We start from the raw sequence: 20,979 nt of genomic DNA, 5'->3' as shown, positions 1-20,979 counted from the left end.
TCCTGATAGTTCTAGGCCTGTAGCCTACTGCTATTCTAGCCAGTGGTCCTGTGGGGAACAAACACAGTCCGTCCCCATGCATATCTACCTACAGTGTGCCCATCCTGATAGTTCTAGGCCTGTAGCCTACTGCTATTCTAGCCAGTGGTCCTGTGGTGACCAAACACTGTCTCTCGTGAGGATCAGAGAGAACATACTGCATGTCACTGAATTAGTTCATTTGGGTGACTGGGGAACAAACGGCATGCCTAAAGGTCACCTTTATAGATGAAACCAATGAAAAATAAAGTTGAGTCATGTCTTGTCGGTCTGGCTGAGAGTGTGAGACACACACAGAGAAGGAAAGAGAGGGATGAAATATACAATGGACATTCTCACTTCTCATGTTGTTGTAGCCTACTGAAAGGATCCTTGTTAGTGTAATAGATCCACTTCATTGGCCAGCTAGCCCGATTTCCTTTTGCTGCAGTAGGATGTCATGCAGACACCTCTTAGAGGGACACTGAGGAGCAAACATGTGTTTAGTTTTATTTACTCAACATGCATTAGTCTAGAAGCCTGTATGTATAGAAGGAAAATATGTCCTCCTTTTTGGAGCATTTAAGCAGATACCTCATCTACACCTCTTTCTATTGTAGTAGACTAATGCATACAGTGAAAGTCCCACTCCTCCACATTGTGGTCAATCTGGACAACACACACCTGTTTACTTTGACTCTCCTGGTGTTGTGAACCTAAACCTGATTTACAGTCACCTCTGACCCCACAGTACACAACATCTACAACATCTTCCCTCATTCCCAGGGTCAGTCCAGGTCAGTCATGTCTGGTTCAGTTTAGCATGGTCCTGTTGAGCTGTAATACAGTGTGTGTGTGTTTTAATGTATTTAGTAATTGGTTAGAGTCAGGGGCATCATGCACCCATTATTTTAGAGGGGGCACGAAGTATGTGAGGTTCGAGGGGGCGTGGTTCAGAGAACGTAGCATGTTTCAAACACCTGAAACTGCTTTTTCCTGCAAGCTAGAGTTGTCATGTCTTTGGCTATGCCGGATTAAGTGATATGACATGCTATTCTATAAAATAATTTCTCTGTAATTAATATTACCTGATTAATCTAATCATGTAAATGTAATTAACTAGAAAGTCAGGGAACACAAAATAATGTTTATAGAGCAGTTATCTTCCGAATAAACTCTTAAAGACCTAGTAATATTTAACCTCAATATCAGTCAATATTTAATCGTCGGCTTATTCAGTCTCATCTGAAAGTTGTAAATTCTTGGTTATCTTCACGAACCTTGGCTAACAAGTTGAATCAGCAATACAACATTTGGTTTAATTATTTATTTAGTAAATACCTAAATAATCACACATAATTACATCTACACAGAATGGATCATACATTGATTACAAATGATGTCATAAAGGAAAAGGTCCCTAGCGGACGGAACAGATATGACGGCTGGTTACACAAAGAAAGGGGGTTGGGTTTTGAATGAAAGAGCAGGAAGACTGAGGAGCAAAGAGATGTCTCTATCGGGCCGTAGGCAGCTATGCTATCGCAAATACAGTTTCTTATGCATTCTAAATAACTGCCCATTTGGAAAAGGAAAATGCAATAAATATTTATTCTGAGCTGTGCTTCGGTAGATTGGTCGTAGATAGAAGGCCGGGTTGTCCAGCATGGATCTCTTGTCCTCTGAAGAATGTCTAGTGGTGAACTGGAGCGTGGTAGAATGGATATTCTGTCCGTCCTCTCCTAGCCCACATTTACAGCTGCTGTTGCTAACGCAACGGCTAGGAGGTATCCCTTCTTTCGTGAATAAGAGTTCAAAGTTCATACCAAGTTGCCATACTTTAAGTTCATGCTATATTCTGGCTGGTATTGTCAAAATTCATCCTTTCGGTGTGTTCATCGTCATGTTCACGTTGAAATTCAATGCTAATTTCGTTAGGTTCTTGTCGTTCAACCAGAGCTTACGCTGAGGTTGGCTTAGTTCTGTTGCTGATCTTGTCCTTTTAACGTGGGAACTGCCGTCCTCTCGTCCTTGGAACAGAAAGTTTTCGTCAACGGGTTTATATAGTGGTGAAAGAAGGGCGTGTTTCATAGTTTACAACCAAAGTCTGTTCACTTGGGCGGGGCCTCTGAGTGATCATAAACCTCCCCCAACAGGCCAAAGTCACGACTGAGTCATAATCATTACGTCAATATGTATATTTTTCTGCATAGATGATCTAAGCAGACCTCTTTGCCTGTTCAATGGTCATAGTAATGAATGATGCACATTAATTCTTTAAGAACTTGTAGGCCTTAGGAGTTTAGTACAACTGCTGGTATAGTGTCTTATAAACCGGGTAGTTTGGGTCCTGTATAGTGATTGGCTGAAAGCTGGAACGTTGGGTCATGGTACCCTGGAGATTTTAGTCTAGTTCCTGGGGACGTCACCTGATGTTGTATTACACATCACCCCTTGTTACTGTTGCCAAAACCATCAAGGCCCTGACTGAGTGAACCACTGATCCAGTCACAGCTCTTTGTCTTTTGGCAATGCTAGGGACAGCCACCCCCACACAAACAGTGCTTCTAACAGTGTTTTACACTCACATATTTGAGAATGTTCTCTTGGGCGGCTTCCACCCGGTTACCTAACCCTGAACCTTAGAGGCTGCTGCCCTATATACATAGACTTGAATTCACTGGCCACTTGCTTAATGGAACACTAGTCACTTTAATAATGTTTTGATATTTTTGCTTTACTCATCTCATATGTATATAATGTACTCTATTCTACTGTATTTTAGTCCATGCCACATTGCTCATCTTAATATTGATATATTCCTAAATTCCATTATTTTACTGTTTGTGTCCATTATTGTGAATTGTTAGATATTACTGCACAGTTGGAGCAAGAAACACAAGCATTTCACAACACCCACAACAACATCTGCTAAATATGTGTATGTGACCAATACAATTGTATTTTATTTGGGACCATGTAGTCTGTTAAGGTTAGTGATACACTGTTTAGCTAAAATGGTGTAAAAAAAAGGTAAGCAATGACAATATGATTACATTTGACATGACTCAGTAGACTTTTCAATATGACCCCACCTGGGATTTGAACTCACAACCTCTGGATTTGGGATATGCTGAACTTTCTGCTGCGCCACAAAATCTGTAGAATTTCAGAAGTCCTCTGCACATTTATTACCTATAATTCATCTCTGCACTTAACAAAATAATGCCATCTGCACTGCTAATTTAGTCATCAGTCAGTTCTGACTTCATTGTGTGAGTCAGTGTATGCTTGTTTAGGGACCCTTTCTGACTGAAGCTTTTCCCACAAGCATCACAGCTAAATGGTTTATCTCCTGTGTGAGTCAGTTGATGGTTCTTTAGGTTCACCTTCTGATTGAAGCTTTTCCCACAGTCATCACAGCTAAATGGTTTCTCTCCTGTGTGAGTCAGTGTATGCTTCTTTAGGGACCCTTTCTGACTGAAGCTTTTCCCACAAGCATCACAGCTAAATGGTTTCTCTCCTGTGTGAGTCAGTTGATGGTTCTTTAGGTTCACCTTCTGATTGAAGCTTTTCCCACAGTCATCACAGCTAAATAGTTTCTCTCCTGTGTGAGTCAGTGTGTGCTTCTTTAGGGACCCCTTGTGACTGAAGCTTTTCCCACAAGCATCACAGATAAATGGTTTCTCTCCTGTATGAGTCACCATGTGTATGACTAAGTGTTCCTTACAATTGAACATTTTCCCACAGTCACCACAGCTAAATGGTTTCTCTCCTGTGTGAGTCAGTTGATGGTTCTTTAGGTTCACCTTCTGATTGAAGCTTTTCCCACAGTCATCACAGCTAAATAGTTTCTCTCCTGTGTGAGTCAGTTGATGGTTCTTTAGGGACCCTTTCTGATTGAAGCTTTTCCCACAGTCACCACAGCTAAATAGTTTCTCCCCTGTGTGAATCCTCATGTGCTTGGACAGATCTCCTTTGAGTTTGAAGGTCTTGCCACAAACAGAACAGGTGCAGAGTTTTCCACTTTGACAGAAGCAGACATGGGCCTTCAGTTTACAGGTGGAGTTGTATCGTTTTCTGCAGAAGCGGCATTCGCTGAGTCTCTTCTTGGAGAGAGTCAAATCCCTCTGCAGGTCAGCTTTCAGAGCAGACATTTCACCACAGTCACGGCAGTGGCGAGTTTTTCTAAGCGTGGTGCTGGGTTTGGAACAGTGTTCATCTATTGATGGGTTTGGATTCAATGATGAGCTGGGATCCAATGGCGGGTTGCTGTTAAGTCCTACTGGGTTTCTGCTTACGACTGAGCATTGGCTGGAAGAACCGTTGTGATTATCTGGAAGGTCACAGGGAATGTGGAGACCCTTAAGGTGGGTCACAGTAACAAAAGGTGTGAGATCCACTTGTTTAGGGTCACTCTCTCTGTTCTCCACAGTCTGGGTTTGGTGAAGAGTCATGGACTGAAGTGAGTCCTCCTGATCACATTCACTTTTCACACAGGAAGGAGTGAATTTGAACTCAGCCTCCAGCCCCTGAAGCTGCTCTTCCTCCTGACTGGTCCTGAGTTCCTCCTGTTCCTCTTTAATCTGTGGAAGCTCTGGGTTCTCCTGCCCCAGACTGGGGCTCCACTCCTGCTCACAGTGCTGCTGCTCAGGGAGAACCTTCTCTTCAGAGACAGCAAGAGAGAGCTGCAGGGAATCTGGAGGAAAGGAGAGGAGCAGAGGTTATCTATACAGCCGTTAGACAGTCATCACTAGTTGGCACAGCCACAGACATAAACCCACCTATTTCTAAAATGCATCTTCTTAAAGCAGAACTGAACTCAAGAACCAATTTCTCTCGTTGAAAACAGCATGTGACATTGATATAAGCATAAGACATTGATTTTTTTTTTCCTGTGCCAAAATGGTAGGTACATTTTCTCCTAACCACCAATGTAAATTCTCCGCATAATTCTCCTGTGGTTATGATGCAACAAGCAACCTGGTCTCAGAGAAAGACGTATAATACTATAGCTCCTCAAATACTAATGATAAGTTAGGTCATCCAATTCGTATGCTATTGACCGACCAGGTAAGACGTATGATACTATAGCTTCTCTAATTCAAATGATATTGTACGAAGACTATGACATTCATAATTTAACCTAATGTAATATATCATACTAAATGTTGGGAACGGATTTATATACCAAATCCTACAAATTGTTCTGAGACCAAGTTGCACGACACCGGTGCTTCGAGGCTTGCATGACATTTTCAAAGCAGAGAGCTACACTTCTGGTGCCAAAATTTGACTGTATTTGACTGCAAATATCATTTAGTCTATTCATCTATGGCAAATATACTTATATGTTACCCTTTCATCTGTGTCTGGTGTTAGCTAGTTACTGGCTATGTAGGTCTAATGCCAGTATGGAACAAAAGGGGGGAAAGTGTCTTTCAAAACTCAGACGTAGTCGTCAAGTCAACTCATCCGACAGTGCTGCTGTGAACTCCAACAAAACAGGAGATGTATAAAAATGAAGGATATCATTGATGCAAATTAAATGTTGTTTGAGTTGCTTTGTGTTTCACCAAATTAGCTTGATGATTTTACTGCAACACTTCATCAAAGTTACTTGATATAGGAGTTTCAAAGAGCTGTCAGTCAAGGCGAGCTCATGAATATAAGCTCCCTGCCAACAGCCTGTCGTCTTTTCAAACTTCCTGGTTGTTAGCCATGAGAGAAAAAGTACATTTTCATAATGACAGTTCAGGACCTTTAAACAAACCAACCACATTTCCCCCTGGCCAAGCTGTCTCATGGCATCAGTTCATGAAAATAAACTGAGCAAAAAAAGAAATGTCCCTTTTTCAGGACCCTGTCTTTCAAAGATATTTTTAGGAATTATCTTCACAGATCTTCATTATAAAGGGTTGAAACACTGTTTTCCATGCTTGTTCAATGAACCATAAACAATTAATGAACATGGACCTGTGGAACGGTAATTAAGACACTAGCAGCTTACAGACGGTAGGCAATTTAGGTCACTGTGATGAAAACTTAGGACACTAAAGAGGCCTTTCTATTGACTCTGAAAAACACCAAAAGAAAGATGCACAGGGTCCCTGCTCATAGGAGCATGAGGACTGCAGATGTGGCCAGTGCAATAATTTGCCATGTCCATACTGTGAGACGCCGAAGACAGTGCTACAGGGAGACAGGACAGACAGCTGATCGTCCTCGCAGTGGCAGACCACGTGTAACAACACCTGCACAGGATCGGTACATCTGAACATCACACCTGCGGGACAGGTACAGGATGGCAACAACAACTCCCTGAGTTACACCAGGGACGCACAATCCCTCCATCAGTGCTCAGACTGTCCGCAATAGAATGAGAGAGGCTGGACTGTAGGCTTGTAGGCCTGTTGTAATGCAGGTCCTCACGAGACATCACCACCAACAACGTCAAACTATGGGCACAAACCCACCTTCGCTGGACCAGACAGGACTGGCAAAAAGTGCTCTTCACATACGAGTCGCGGTTTTGTCTCGCAAGGGGTGATGGTCGGATTCACGTTTATTGTCGAAGGAATGAGCGTTACACCGAGGCTTGTACTCTGGAGTGGGATCGATTTGGAGGTGGAGGGTCCGTCATGGTCTGGGGCCGTGTGTCACAGCATCATCGGACTGAGCTGGTTGTCATTGCAGGCAATCGCAATGCTATGCGTTACAGGGAAGACATCCTCCTCCATCATGTGGTACCCTTCCTGCAGGCTAATCCTGACATGACCCTCCAGCATGACAATGCCACCAGCCATACTGCTCGTTCTGTGAGTGATTTCCTGCAAGACATGAATGTCAGTGTTCTGCCATGACCAGCGAAAAGCCAGGAGCTCAATCCCATTAAGCACGTCTGGGACGTGTTGGATTGGAGGGTGAGGGCTAGGGCCATTCCCCCCCAGAAATGTCCGGGAAGTTGCAGGTGCCTTGATGGAAGAGTGGGGTAACATCTCACAGCAAGAACTGGCAAATCTGGTGCAGTCCATGAGGAGATGCACTGCAGTACTTAATGCAGCTGGTGGCCACACCAGATACCGACTGTTACTTTTGATTTTGACCCCCCCTTGTTCAGGGACACATTATTCAATTTCTGTTAGTCACATGTCTGTGGAACTTGTAAACTTTATGTCTCAGTTGTTGAATCTCGTTATGTTCATACAAATAGTTACACATGTTAAGTTTGCTGAAAATAAACGCAGTTGACAGTGAGAGGACATTTCTTTTTTTGCTGAGTTTATAATGTTAATATATTCAGATGTAATTGTTAGACAATAATTAAATGTATGTGTTGGGCACAATGGTGGCAGTGGGGTTATGGTATGAGCAAGCATAAGCTACAGAGAACGAGCAGAATTGCATTTTATCGATGGCAATTTGAATGCACAGAGACACCGCGACGAAATCCTGAGGCCCATTGTCATGCCATTCATGAGCTGCCATCACCTCCTGTTTCAGCATGATATTGCACAGCCCCATGTTGCTTGGATATGTGGATATGTACACAATTCCTGGAAGCTGAAAATGTCCCAGTTCTTCCACGGCCTGCATACTCACCAGACATGTCACCCATTGAACATGTCCCAGTTCTTCCACGGCCTGCATACCCACCAGACATGTCACCCATTGAACATGTCCCAGTTCTTCCACGGCCTGCATACCCATCAGACATGTCACCCATTGAACATGTCCCAGTTCTTCCACGGCCTGCATACCCACCAGACATGTCAACCATTGAACATGTCCCAGTTCTTCCACGGCCTGCATACCCACCAGACACCCATTGAACATGTCCCAGTTCTTCCACGGCCTGCATACCCACCAGACACCCATTGAACATGTCCCAGTTCTTCCACGGCCTGCATACCCACCAGACATGTCACCCATTGAACATGTCCCAGTTCTTCCACGGCCTGCATACCCACCAGACATGTCAACCATTGAACATGTCCCAGTTCTTCCACGGCCTGCATACCCACCAGACATGTCACCCATTGAACATGTCCCAGTTCTTCCACGGCCTGCATACCCACCAGACATGTCACCCATTGAACATGTCCCAGTTCTTCCACGGCCTGCATACCCACCAGACATGTCAACCATTGAACATGTCCCAGTTCTTCCACGGCCTGCATACCCACCAGACACCCATTGAACATGTCCCAGTTCTTCCACGGCCTGCATACCCACCAGACATGTCACCCATTGAACATGTCCCAGTTCTTCCACGGCCTGCATACCCACCAGACACCCATTGAACATGTCCCAGTTCTTCCACGGCCTGCATACCCACCAGACATGTCACCCATTGAACATGTCCCAGTTCTTCCACGGCCTGCATACCCACCAGACACCCATTGAACATGTCCCAGTTCTTCCACGGCCTGCATACCCACCAGACATGTCACCCATTGAACATGTCCCAGTTCTTCCACGGCCTGCATACCCACCAGACACCCATTGAACATGTTTGGGACGCTCAGGATCGACATGTAGGACAGTTCCAGCCAATATCCAGCAACTTCGCACAGCTACTGAAGAGGAGTGGGACAACCTTCCACACACCACAATCAACAGCCTGATCAACTCTATGTGAAGGAGTTGTCACACTGCATGAGGCAAATGGTGGTCACACCAGATAGTGACAGGGTTTCTGATCCACCCCCTTCCTTTTTTAAGTTATCTGTGACCAACAGATACATATCTCCATTCACAGTAATGTGAAATCCATAAATTAGAGCCTAATGATTTTATTTCAATTGACTGATTTCCTTATATGAACTGTAACTCACAAAAATCTTTTAAATTCTTGCATGTCGAGTTTATATTTTTTTGTTCAGTGTAGCTATCAGAAGATCTACATACGAACCTATTCTACATAGTTTTATCTCCGGTGTGATCCGCAGCAGTCTCCGTAGCCGATCATTCTCCTCCTGGTACTCCGCCACTGTTTCTTCAACTGCCCCGAAAATCTCCACAGCTGCCGCCGTTAAACGCTCATTTAAAAACACACGAAACGAATGTAGTTTAGACATATTTCAGTCGACTGAGAGTTGGGTATTTAGGTAGTATGTTTACATCCACGAGGAAAAAATGGTGGACGCAAATGAAACAAACCCGCTCTCAGATGTACTTCCCTTTTGTTCTGTTTTTATCAGCGGGTAACGAGCCCATTATCACATCACAGCGCCCCCATGGAGATGGAGTTTTATTACGCGCTACAGACCAATGACAATGTATCTCAGGGATTCTTGACGCGACAAACCCCTACCTTTTTCCCACAAATATTTTTTATTAATATTAACCAAACAATCTCCTTCTTAAATATTTTCTGAAAATGCAACTAACTGGATTGATGTCAACTCCGTCAGACACCATAAAAGCCATTTCATTTTTACATGCATTTTCCAAGAAAGGTTTAAAAGTCTTCATTGTTTCATTCTAACATTAAATTATTCAAATATGTAACACAAATCTCCCAAAGTTTTGTTTTATTTTATAGCGCTATATCAGGGATGGTTAACTGGTGACCCGACCTGCAGCAACCATTTTGAAGGCTCTCTGATCAATTTCCGTAAAGAGTAAATATATTTTTAATCAGTTGGGGTCTTCACTTCTTGTTGAGATTATAATATCTAACATAATGGAGTAAAACACACAATGAATGGAGTAAAACACACAGCAGATGGCAATGAATTATTGGGTAAGTGGGTAATACGAGCTTTGGGTAGGTGGGTAATACCCAGGTAAAGGAGATGGAAGAGAGTTTAGTCCAACGGTAGCTATCCCTGTGAATCCACCATGGCTCCTCCCACCCCCAGTAGTAGATCTAGAAGTATTGGAGAGACTACAGAAAGATAGGCAGGGTGTTGATCCATCTGATTGGTTTAAGAGATGTCTGGATACTGTGTATATCAGGATGTTGTGGCCATTTACACAGATGGTTCAAAAGATCCAAGGACAGGACGTACTGGGTCAGCATTTGTAGTGCAGGAATGTGGGGTGAGAGTCAGGAAACGTGTTACAGATCATCTGTCTGTATATATGGCAGAGGTGATGGCCATACTGTTGGCCTTGCAGTGGGTGGAGGAGTTAAGCCAGACAGAGTAGTTATTTGCTCTGATTAATGTGCAGTGCTAAGGAGTCTCCAGTCCTTTATATCACGTAGCAGACAAGACCTGCTTTATGAGGTGATACAAACCCATGGCAGGAGTAAACAAATGGGTATACAGATCATATTTACATGGGTCCCAGCTCATGTGGGAGTGGAGGGGAACGAGGCAGTTGATGTACTGGCTAAGCAAGTATTAAGTATTGAGGATGATGTGGTAGTTTCAATGAGCAAGGTAGAGGCAAAAAGCATGATATGGACAGTGAAGGAGGAGAAATGGCAGGAGCAGGGGAATAGAGAACCTAATGGCAGGAGCAGGGGAATAGAGATACTAATGGCAGGAGCAGGGGAATAGAGATCCTAATGGCAGGAGCAGGGGAATAGAGATCCTAATGGCAGGAGCAGGGGAATAGAGATCCTAATGGCAGGAGCAGGGGAATAGAGATCCTAATGGCAGGAGCAGGGGAATAGAGATCCTAATGGTAGGAGCAGGGGAATAGAGATCCTAATGGCAGGAGCAGGGGAAAGTGGAATAGAGATCCTAATGGACCAGGAGCAGGGGAATAGAGATACTAATGGCAGGAGCAGGGGAATAGAGATCTAATGGCAGGTGCTAATGGCAGGAGCAGGGGAATAGAGATCCTAATGGCAGGAGCAGGGGAATAGAGATCCTAATGGCAGGAGCAGGGGAATAGAGAACCTAATGGCAGGAGCAGGGGAATAGAGATCCTAATGGCAGGAGCAGGGGAATAGAGATCCTAATGGCAGGAGCAGGGGAATAGAGATCCTAATGGCAGGCATTTTATTTCAAGTACAGAGGAAAGTCAGGGAGGGGAGAACGGCAGGAAGGGACAGAAGAGAGGAGGCAATATTTACAAGATTAAGAGTGGCACACAGCCAGTTGAATAAGACCTTACATGTGATAGGCATCCAACAGGAATATGTGAGTATTGCCAGGAAACAGAGACAGTGGAGCATGTATTTTATTTGATTAAACTAGGCAAGTCAGTTAAGAACAAATTCTTACGTACAATGACAGTCTAGGAACAGTGGGTTAACTGCCTTGTTCAGGGGCAGAACGACATATTTTTACCTTGTCAGCGCAGGGTAGCCTAGTGTGGACATTATTGGAGGGAAAGAGAGAGGATGAGATCTAGTATGATGGAGAAGGGGATATAGGAAATTAGTTTAAAAATATATTGAGTAGAACGTCATTAGATATTGTCTCAAATATTTAATCTTTTTTAATAGCAACAGGGCTGGCAGGTAGGATTTAGATGGTCCATGTTTCTGGCCCACACTCCAGTACAGTAGGTGGCGGTAATGCACCATAACGTTGGATGACAACCGCGGATAAACCCCACCGAAGAAGAAGCTTTGCGAGACAACCTTAGTCCCTCGTGGACGAAGTAATACTAGCGGAATACCCACTTTATTGACTGAAACATGTCTAAACTACAGTCGTTTCATGTTTTTTTAAATGAGCGTTTTACCGCGGCAGCTGTGGAGATTTTTGGGGCAGTTGAAGAAACGGTGGCGGAGTACCAGGAGGAGAATGATCGACTACGGAGACTGCTGCGGATCACACCGGAGATAAAACTATGTAGAATAGGTTCGTATGTAGATCTTCTGATAGCTACGCTGAACAAAAATATAAACGCAACATGCAACATTTTCTAAGATTTTACTGAGTTACAGTTCATATAAGGAATTAGCCCATTTGATATAAATCCATTTGTCCCTAATCTTTGGTTTTACATGACTGGTAATGCAGATATGCATCTGTTGGTCACATATACCTTTAAAAAGGTCGGGCGTTAATCAGAAAACCAGTCAGTATCTGGTGTGACCTCAATTTTATTTGTCACATGCGCCAAAAACAACAGGTGTAGACCGTACAGTGAAATGCTTACTTACAACCCATTAACCAACAATGCAGTTTAAAAAAAACAACTACATTAAGTTAACTGTAGCGAGGCTATATACCGGTACAATGTGCTGGGGCACCGGTTAGTCGAGGTAATTGAGGTAATATGTACATGTAGATAGAGTTAAAGTGAGTATGCATAGATATCATGGTCCAAACACACTGAGACAGTTGTGAAGAGGGCACGACAAAGCCTATTCCACCTCAGGAGACTGAACATATTTTGTAATTGTCCTCAGATCCTCAAAAGGTTCTACAGCTGAACCATCGAGAGCATGGTTGCATTACTGCCTGGTATGGCAACTGCTCAGGGCCAAGCTTCCTGCCATCCAGGACCTCTATACCAGGCGGTGTCAGAGGAAGGCCCTAAAAATTGTCAGACTTCAGCCACCCCAGTCATAGATTGTTCTCTCTGCTACCGCACGGCAAGCGGTACCGGAGTGCAAAGTCTAGGTCCAAAAGGCTTCCTAACAGCTTTTACCCCCAAGCCATGGATTTGTTGGGGCGGTATGCAAATTGGTGTGGGTCTAGGGTTTCTGAGATGATGGTGTTGATGTGAGCCATGACCAGCTGTATAAACCACGCCCCTCTGCAAACACGACTTCTCCGATGTTTTGACAATGCAGTACTTATTTAAAGAGAAGAGAATATTATGTTAGCACACATTAAAATTAAGTGATGTCAGCTTGTCCCCTTAATAACGAGTCCAAGTGTTTGACATGAGGGAGGGAACCAGTATTTTTTATGATCAAACTTTATCAATTTAGAAAAAGCAACAGTCACTGTTTTCACACTTTGGTCATCATACATTTACATTTACATTTAAAGTCTAGAAAGATTTAGCAGACGCTCTTATCCAGACACTGTCTCCAGTTCTTACAAATCCATCTTGGACACTGCATTCACCTTATGACATCCAGTGGAGCAGCCACTGTTACAATAGTGCATCTAAATCTTTTAAGGGGGGTCATCTTGGAAGGATTACTTTATCCTATCCTAGGTATTCCTTAAAGAGGTGGGGTTGAAACAAGGTGTCTCCAGTTCATTTATAACGAAGGTGGTGATTGACTCCGCTGTCCTGGCGTTCATTTATCGTGAGGGAGTTTGTTCCACCATTGGGGGGGCCAGAGTCTCCAGCGTTAGAAACAACAGTTTTGACTGGTTCTGAGAAACAACGGTTGGGAACTGTACTTCCTCAGTGGTAGGGTCCATCTTGGACACTGTCTCCAGTTCAGGCCAGAGGTGGATTCCTTCAAATATCCAATTTCATGAAAAACCTGATTTTGACTGTTCATGACCTTGAACTGTCCATGTGCTCAGGCAGAGTTCCCGGTGCACATGCACACGGTACTGCAGTCTATCCAGTGTGCACTTGTGCTCCAGTTAATTTATAACGTTAGAAACAAGGTGTAGACACTGTCCCAGTTAAACCGGATCTAGAAAGATGGCAGAAAGTCGTCCATCTTGGACACTGTCTCCAGTTCATTTATAACGTTAGAAACAACGGTCGTCCATCTTGGACACTGTCTCCAGTTCATTTATAACGTTAGAAACAACGGTCGTCCATCTTGGACACTGTCTCCAGTTCATTTATAGCTCAGTAGCTGAGAAACGGTTCATTACTCGTGGCGTTTAAACAACAGTGTGGCTGCGGATCCGGACTAAAGGTCCCGAAGCTTCTGTACACATGCTGATCACGTTCTGCGCATGTGTTTCTTAACAAATACATTCTTGTGGTCTCTTTCCCTTCACGTTTCTCACTGTCAATCAAGAATGACACTTTTCTAGTTTTACTAGTGAAACGTCCATGCAGCATCTGCAAATCAACCATTTGATATGGTGCCGGGATGATACCAGTATCACAATATTTGTTCCAATGCAAAAATGAAAGCACCAAGCAGACTTAACTTTTTGGTTCTTTAAAAACCTGCTGTATGTAACATATTGTGTGCTATGGCTTGGAAATAAATGTGACTCTGGATGAGTCACATTAGGGCTGTTTTCCTAAAGAAGTTAAATCCTCTTCATGTTTTTCCTTGACACAATACTAACGAGTATCGTGATACTTGTATCATCTCGGCCCTAATTTGATGTTAATCAGTTTCCTGGGGATATATGTTTAGATCTTCTTGAGTTATACAGTGTTGTTTTGAACGATGCACAGTGAGGTTTAGAGCAGATGGTGCTGTCAAACTGTAGCATAGCCTACCGGTGTATTTTGCCTAGTGGCACCATGTTGAGTCTTGGCCACATTAGAGAAAAACATTGATGTTTCTGTCTTACAGTATAACGTTATGCTTATGTTTCTGTCTTACAGTATAACGTTATGCTGATGTTTCTGTCTTACAGTATAACGTTATGCTGATGTTTCTGTCTTACAGTATAACGTTATGCAGTTTTCTGTTCTGTTATGTAGAATACTAGCATTTATAAGATCTAGCAGACATTGATTCAGCTTTGATATAACTTTATTAAATAAGCAGAGTTACCTGTTCTTTACAGTAGAGCAGAGTTACCTGTTCTTTACAGTTGAGCAGAGTTACCTGTTCTTTACAGTAGAGCAGAGTTACCTGTTCTTTACAGTAGAGCAGAGTTACCTGTTCTTTACAGTAGAGCAGAGTTACCTGTTCTTTACAGTAGAGCAGAGTTACCTGTTCTTTACAGTAGAGCAGAGTTACCTGTTCTTTACAGTAGAGCAGAGACTGTGCGTGAAGTAGAGAATAAAAACATCTGATCCACAGACTTAAAACAATGAACATTAGTCACGGCGGTTAGTCACGGCGGTTAGTCATGGAGGTTAGTCACGGCGGTTAGTCACGGCGGTTAGTCACGGGGTTAGTCACGGAGGTTAGTCACGGAGGTTAGTCACGGGGTTAGTCACGGGGGTTAGTCACGGCGGTTACTCACGGAGTCACGGCGGTTACTCACGGAGGTTAGTCACGGAGGTTAGTCACGGAGGTTAGTCACGGCGGTTAGTCACGGCGGTTAGTCACGGCGGTTAGTCACGGAGGTTAGTCACGGAGCTTTGAACACCAGGCTTTGAACACGAGGTAGGCATCTTACATTCCACTTCCCTTTATTGCCTCAATTCAAAAAACTTCTAAAACTGAATCTATGCCATTATTTAGGAGGATGTGAGTGTGACAAAAGCTTATCATGAGGCCTACTAAATGAAATGTATTATTATTAACCATGATGTGCAGATAAAATTAATAAAACGATGGTGCTTTTGCCGTGATTCGACCCTGTCTTATCGTCAGTGTTCTGTGGTTCAAACAAAGCTTCGGCTGTCATTGATTACGGGGTCATTTACATTTAAACAATCATCAGCTGTACTTTTGCATAGGATCAGACTGCTTTGAAAAATGTTCTGCAAGTCTCAAAGCACCTGCAACTTGGTCACAGAACTATTAGTAGGATTTGGTAAGTCAATCCGTTCCCTACATTTAGTATGACATATTACATTAGGTTAAATTATGAATGTCATAGCCGTCACACAATATGATATGAATTAGAGAAGCTGTAGTATCATAAGTCTTACCTGGTCGGTCAATAGCATACGAATTGGATGACCTAACTTATCATTAGTATTTGAGGAGAAATGGTATTATACATCTTTCTCTGAGACCAGGTTGCTTGTTGCACCATAACAACAAAGGATAATTATGGGGAGAATTTACATTGTTGGGTAGGAGAACTAACAACAGTTAGGTGAATTTATGTAAAAGGTTGAGAGAATTTACGTAGCAGGTTAGGAATTAATTGGGTAGAAGTTAGGGGGAGGTTTAGCTAAAATGTTACAGTTGTCCCCAACACGACCCAGTCATGATGAACTCTTGTACTCAAATCTCACAACTCAGTTTTGGAAGATACTTTATGACAAATGTACCTACCATTTTGGAACAGGAAGAAATGTTTCTGACATGTCAATGTCACATGGTGTTTTCAATGAGAGAAATTGGTTCTTGAGTTCAGTTCTGCTTTAAGGAGATGCATTTTAGAAATAGGCGGGATTTATGACTGTGGCTGTGCCAACTAGTGACGACTGTCTAAAGGCTCTATAGAAAACCTCTGCTCCTCTCTCCTTTCCTCCAGACTCCCTGCAGCTCTCTCTCACTGTCTCTGAGGAGGAGGTTCTCCCTGAGCAGCAGCACTGTGAGCAGGAGTGGAGCCCCACTCTGGGGCAGGAGAACCCAGAGCTTCCACAGATTAAAGAGGAACAGGAGGAACTCAGGACCAGTCAGGAGGAAGAGCAGCTTCAAGGGCTGGAGGCTGATATCAAATTCACTCCTTCCTGTGTGAAAAGTGAATGTGGTCAGGAGGACCCACTTCAGCCCTTCACTTCTCCCCAAACCCAGACTGTGGAGAACAGAGAGTGTGACCCTAAACAAGTGGATCTCACACATGTGACCCACCTTAAGGGCCTCAACATTCCCTGTGACCCTCCAGATAATCAGAACAATGTCAGCCAATGCTCAGCCGTAAGCAGAAACCCAGTAGGACTTGACAGCAACCCACCATTGGATCCCAGCACATCATTGAATCCAAACCCATCAGTGGGGGAACACTGTTTCAAACCCAGCACCACGTCTATAAAAACTCACCACTGCCATGACTTCTGCAGAATACGCTACGACTCCATTTGTAAACTGAAGGCCCATGTCTGCCTCTGTCACAGTGGGAAACCCAACACCTGCCCTGTTTGTGGCAAGACCTTCAAACTCAAAATATATCTGTCCAAGCACATGAGGATTCACACAGAAGTGGGAGAGAAACCATTTAGCTGTGGAGACTGTGGGAAAAGCTTTGTTCATAAGTGGAACCTAAAGAGCCATATGCTGACTCACACAGGAGAGAAACCATTTAGCTGTGATGACTGTGGGAAAAGCTTCTATCAGAAGGGGAGCCTAATAAACCATAAACTGACTCACACAGGAGAGAAACCATTTAGCTGTGATGACTGTGGGAAAAGCTTCTATCAGAAGGGGAGCCTAAGAAAGCATCAACTGACTCACACAGGAGAGAAACCATTTAGCTGTGGAGACTGTGGGAAAAGCTTCGTTCATAAGTGGAACCTAAAGAGCCATATGCTGACTCACACAGGAGAGAAACCATTTAGCTGTGATGACTGTGGGAAAAGCTTCTATCAGAAGGGGAGCCTAATAAACCATAAACTGACTCACACAGGAGAGAAACCATTTAGCTGTGATGACTGTGGGAAAAGCTTCTATCAGAAGGGGAATCTAAGAAAGCATCAATTGACTCACACAGGAGAGAAACCATTTAGCTGTGCTGACTTTGGGAAAAGCTTCACTCAAAAGTCTAACTTACTGACACGTGAAAAACATCCAAAAGGAAGACGAAAATAAAAAGTACACGCTCATTGACACAAATAGCTGGAATACGTAAATGAAGTCAGAATAGTCTGATTGACTGTTGACTAAATTAGCAGTGCAGATGGCAGTATTTTGTTAAGTGCAGAGGTGAATTATAGGTAATAAATGTGCAGAGGACTTCTGAAATTCTACAGATTTTGTGGAGCAGCAGAAAGTTCAGCATACCCCAAATCCAGAGGTTGTGAGTTCAAATCCCAGGTGGGGTCATATTGAAAAGTCTACTGAGTCATGTCAAATGTAATCATATTGTCATTGCTTACCTTTTTTTTTTTTTTACACCATTTTAGCTAAACAGTGTATCACTAACCTTAAAACCCCCATACCATTTCATTACTTGCCTTATAATGGTTTGGGACACCTGGGACTAGGGCTGTTGTGGTGACCGTATTACTGCCACAACGGCGGTCAGGGGTCATGAAGGCAGTCGCGGTAATTGTTTCAAGACGGGTGCATGATAGTGGTCCATTTGAAATCAAAACACATTTCACACATTATTTAGTATATGTAAAGACAAGATTAAATCAAGAATAGTCTGATGGGTGACAATATTAGCCTATGACTTGTGAATTATACATTAGGTAAAGTAATGACGACAATGTTGCCAGACATTCGCACAACAGGACAGAGCAGCACAACATGACATCAGAGAGAGACATTCACAACAGGACAGAGCAGTACAACAGGACATCAGAGAGAGACATTCACAACAGGACATCAGAGAGAGACATTCACAACAGGACATCAGAGAGAGACATTCACAACAGGACATCAGAGAGAGACATTCACAACAGGACAGAGCAGCACAACAGGACATCAGAGAGAGACATTCACAACAGGACAGAGCAGCACAACATGACATCAGAGAGAGACATTCACAACAGGACAGAGCAGCACAACATGACATCAGAGAGAGACATTCACAACAGGACAGAGCAGCACAACATGACATCAGAGAGAGACATTCACAACAGGACAGAGCAGCACAACATGACATCAGAGAGAGACATTCACAACAGGACAGAGCAGCACAACATGACATCAGAGAGAGACATTCACAACAGGACAGAGCAGCACAACATGACATCAGAGAGAGACATTCACAACAGGACAGAGCAGCACAACATGACATCAGAGAGAGACATTCACAACAGGACAGAGCAGCACAACATGACATCAGAGAGAGACATTCACAACAGGACAGAGCAGCACAACATGACATCAGAGAGAGACATTCACAACAGGACAGAGCAGCACAACATGACATCAGAGAGAGACATTCACAACAGGACAGAGCAGCACAACATGACATCAGAGAGAGACATTCACAACAGGACAGAGCAGCACAACATGACATCAACAGACATTCACACAGGACAGAGCAGCACAACATGACATCAGAGAGAGACATTCACAACAGGACAGAGCAGCACAACATGACATCAGAGAGAGACATTCACAACAGGACAGCAGCACAACATGACATCAGAGAGAGACATTCACAACACAAGCAGGACATCAGAGAGAGACATTCACAACAGGACAGAGCAGCACAACATGACATCAGAGAGACATTCACAACAGGACAGAGCAGCACAACATGACAACATGACATCACAAGAGACATTCACAACATGACATCAGAGAGAGACATTCACAACAGGACAGAGCAGCACAACATGACATCAGAGAGACATTCACAACAGGACAGAGCAGCACAACATGACATCAGAGAGAGACATTCACAACAGGACATCAGAGCAGACAGAGCAGCACAACATGACATCAGAGAGAGACATTCACAACAGGACAGAGCAGCACAACATGACATCAGAGAGAGACATTCACAACAGGACATTCACAACAGGACAGAGCAGCACAACATGACATCAGAGAGAGACATTCACAACAGGACAGAGCAGCACAACATGACATCAGAGAGACATTCACAACAGGACAGAGCAGCACAACATGACATCAGAGAGAGACATTCACAACAGGACAGAGCAGCACAACATGACATCAGAGAGAGACATTCACAACAGGACAGAGCAGCACAACATGACATCAGAGAGAGACATTCACAACAGGACAGAGCAGCACAACATGACATCAGAGAGAGACATTCACAACAGGACAGAGCAGCACAACATGACATCAGAGAGAGACATTCACAACAGGACAGAGCAGCACAACATGACATGACATTCAGGACAGAGCAGACATGACATCAGAGAGAGACATTCACAACAGGACAGAGCAGCACAACATGACATCAGAGAGAGACATTCACAACAGGACAGAGCAGCACAACATGACATCAGAGAGAGACATTCACAACAGGACAGAGCAGCACAACATGACATCAGAGAGAGACATTCACAACAGGACAGAGCAGCACAACATGACATCAGAGAGAGACATTCACAACAGGACAGAGCATGACATCAGAGAGAGACATTCACAACAGGACAGAGCAGCACAACATGACATCAGAGAGAGACATTCACAACAGGACAGAGCAGCACAACATGACATCAGAGAGAGACATTCACACAACAGGACAGAGCAGCACAACATGACATCAGAGAGAGACATTCACAACAGGACAGAGCAGCACAACATGACATCAGAGAGAGACATTCACAACAGGACAGAGCAGCACAACATGACATCAGAGAGAGACATTCACAACAGGACAGAGCAGCACAACATGACATCAGAGAGAGACATTCACAACAGGACAGAGCAGCACAACATGACATCAGAGAGAGACATTCACAACAGGACAGAGCAGCACAACATGACATCAGAGAGAGACATTCACAACAGGACAGAGCAGCACAACATGACATCAGAGAGAGACATTCACAACAGGACAGAGCAGCACAACATGACATCAGAGAGAGACATTCACAACAGGACAGAGCAGCACAACATGACATCAGAGAGAGACATTCACAACAGGACAGAGCAGCACAACATGACATCAGAGAGAGACATTCACAACAGGACAGAGCAGCACAACATGACATCAGAGAGAGACATTCACAACAGGACAGAGCAGCACAACATGACATCAGAGAGAGACATTCACAACAGGACAGAGCAGCACAACATGACATCAGAGAGAGACATTCACAACAGGACAGAGCAGCACAACATGACATCAGAGAGAGACATTCACAACAGGACAGAGCAGCACAACATGACATCAGAGAGAGACATTCACAACAGGACAGAGCAGCACAACATGACATCAGAGAGAGACATTCACAACAGGACAGAGCAGCACAACATGACATCAGAGAGAGACATTCACAACAGGACAGAGCAGCACAACATGACATCAGAGAGAGACATTCACAACAGGACAGAGCAGCACAACATGACATCAGAGAGAGACATTCACAACAGGACAACAGGACAGAGCAGCACAACATGACATCAGAGAGAGACATTCACAACAGGACAGAGCAGCACAA

General features: G+C 43.7%; 2 protein-coding genes across 2 annotated transcripts; one reads left to right on the top strand and one right to left on the bottom strand.

The window, feature by feature from the left end:
- Positions 1-2,950: 2,950 nt before the first annotated feature.
- LOC135572858 (gastrula zinc finger protein XlCGF57.1-like) lies at positions 2,951-10,659 on the bottom strand. The gene is made up of 2 exons (XM_065021369.1): positions 8,933-10,659; positions 2,951-4,717 (listed from the first exon to the last, which is right to left on the bottom strand). Exons 1-2 carry the CDS (start codon positions 9,096-9,098, stop codon positions 3,264-3,266), a joined length of 1,620 nt encoding a protein of 539 aa, XP_064877441.1. The 5' UTR covers positions 9,099-10,659; the 3' UTR covers positions 2,951-3,263.
- An 884-nt stretch (positions 10,660-11,543) lies between these two features.
- On the top strand, positions 11,544-18,398 carry LOC115127556 (gastrula zinc finger protein XlCGF57.1-like). The gene is made up of 2 exons (XM_029657168.2): positions 11,544-11,786; positions 16,197-18,398. Exons 1-2 carry the CDS (start codon positions 11,621-11,623, stop codon positions 17,468-17,470), a joined length of 1,440 nt encoding a protein of 479 aa, XP_029513028.2. The 5' UTR covers positions 11,544-11,620; the 3' UTR covers positions 17,471-18,398.
- The last annotated feature ends 2,581 nt before the right edge of the window (positions 18,399-20,979 follow it).

This window comes from Oncorhynchus nerka, linkage group LG8 (genome assembly GCF_034236695.1).
Source record: "Oncorhynchus nerka isolate Pitt River linkage group LG8, Oner_Uvic_2.0, whole genome shotgun sequence".
Lineage (NCBI taxonomy): Eukaryota > Metazoa > Chordata > Actinopteri > Salmoniformes > Salmonidae > Oncorhynchus > Oncorhynchus nerka.
This window is presented reverse-complemented; position numbering and strand designations above follow the sequence as displayed.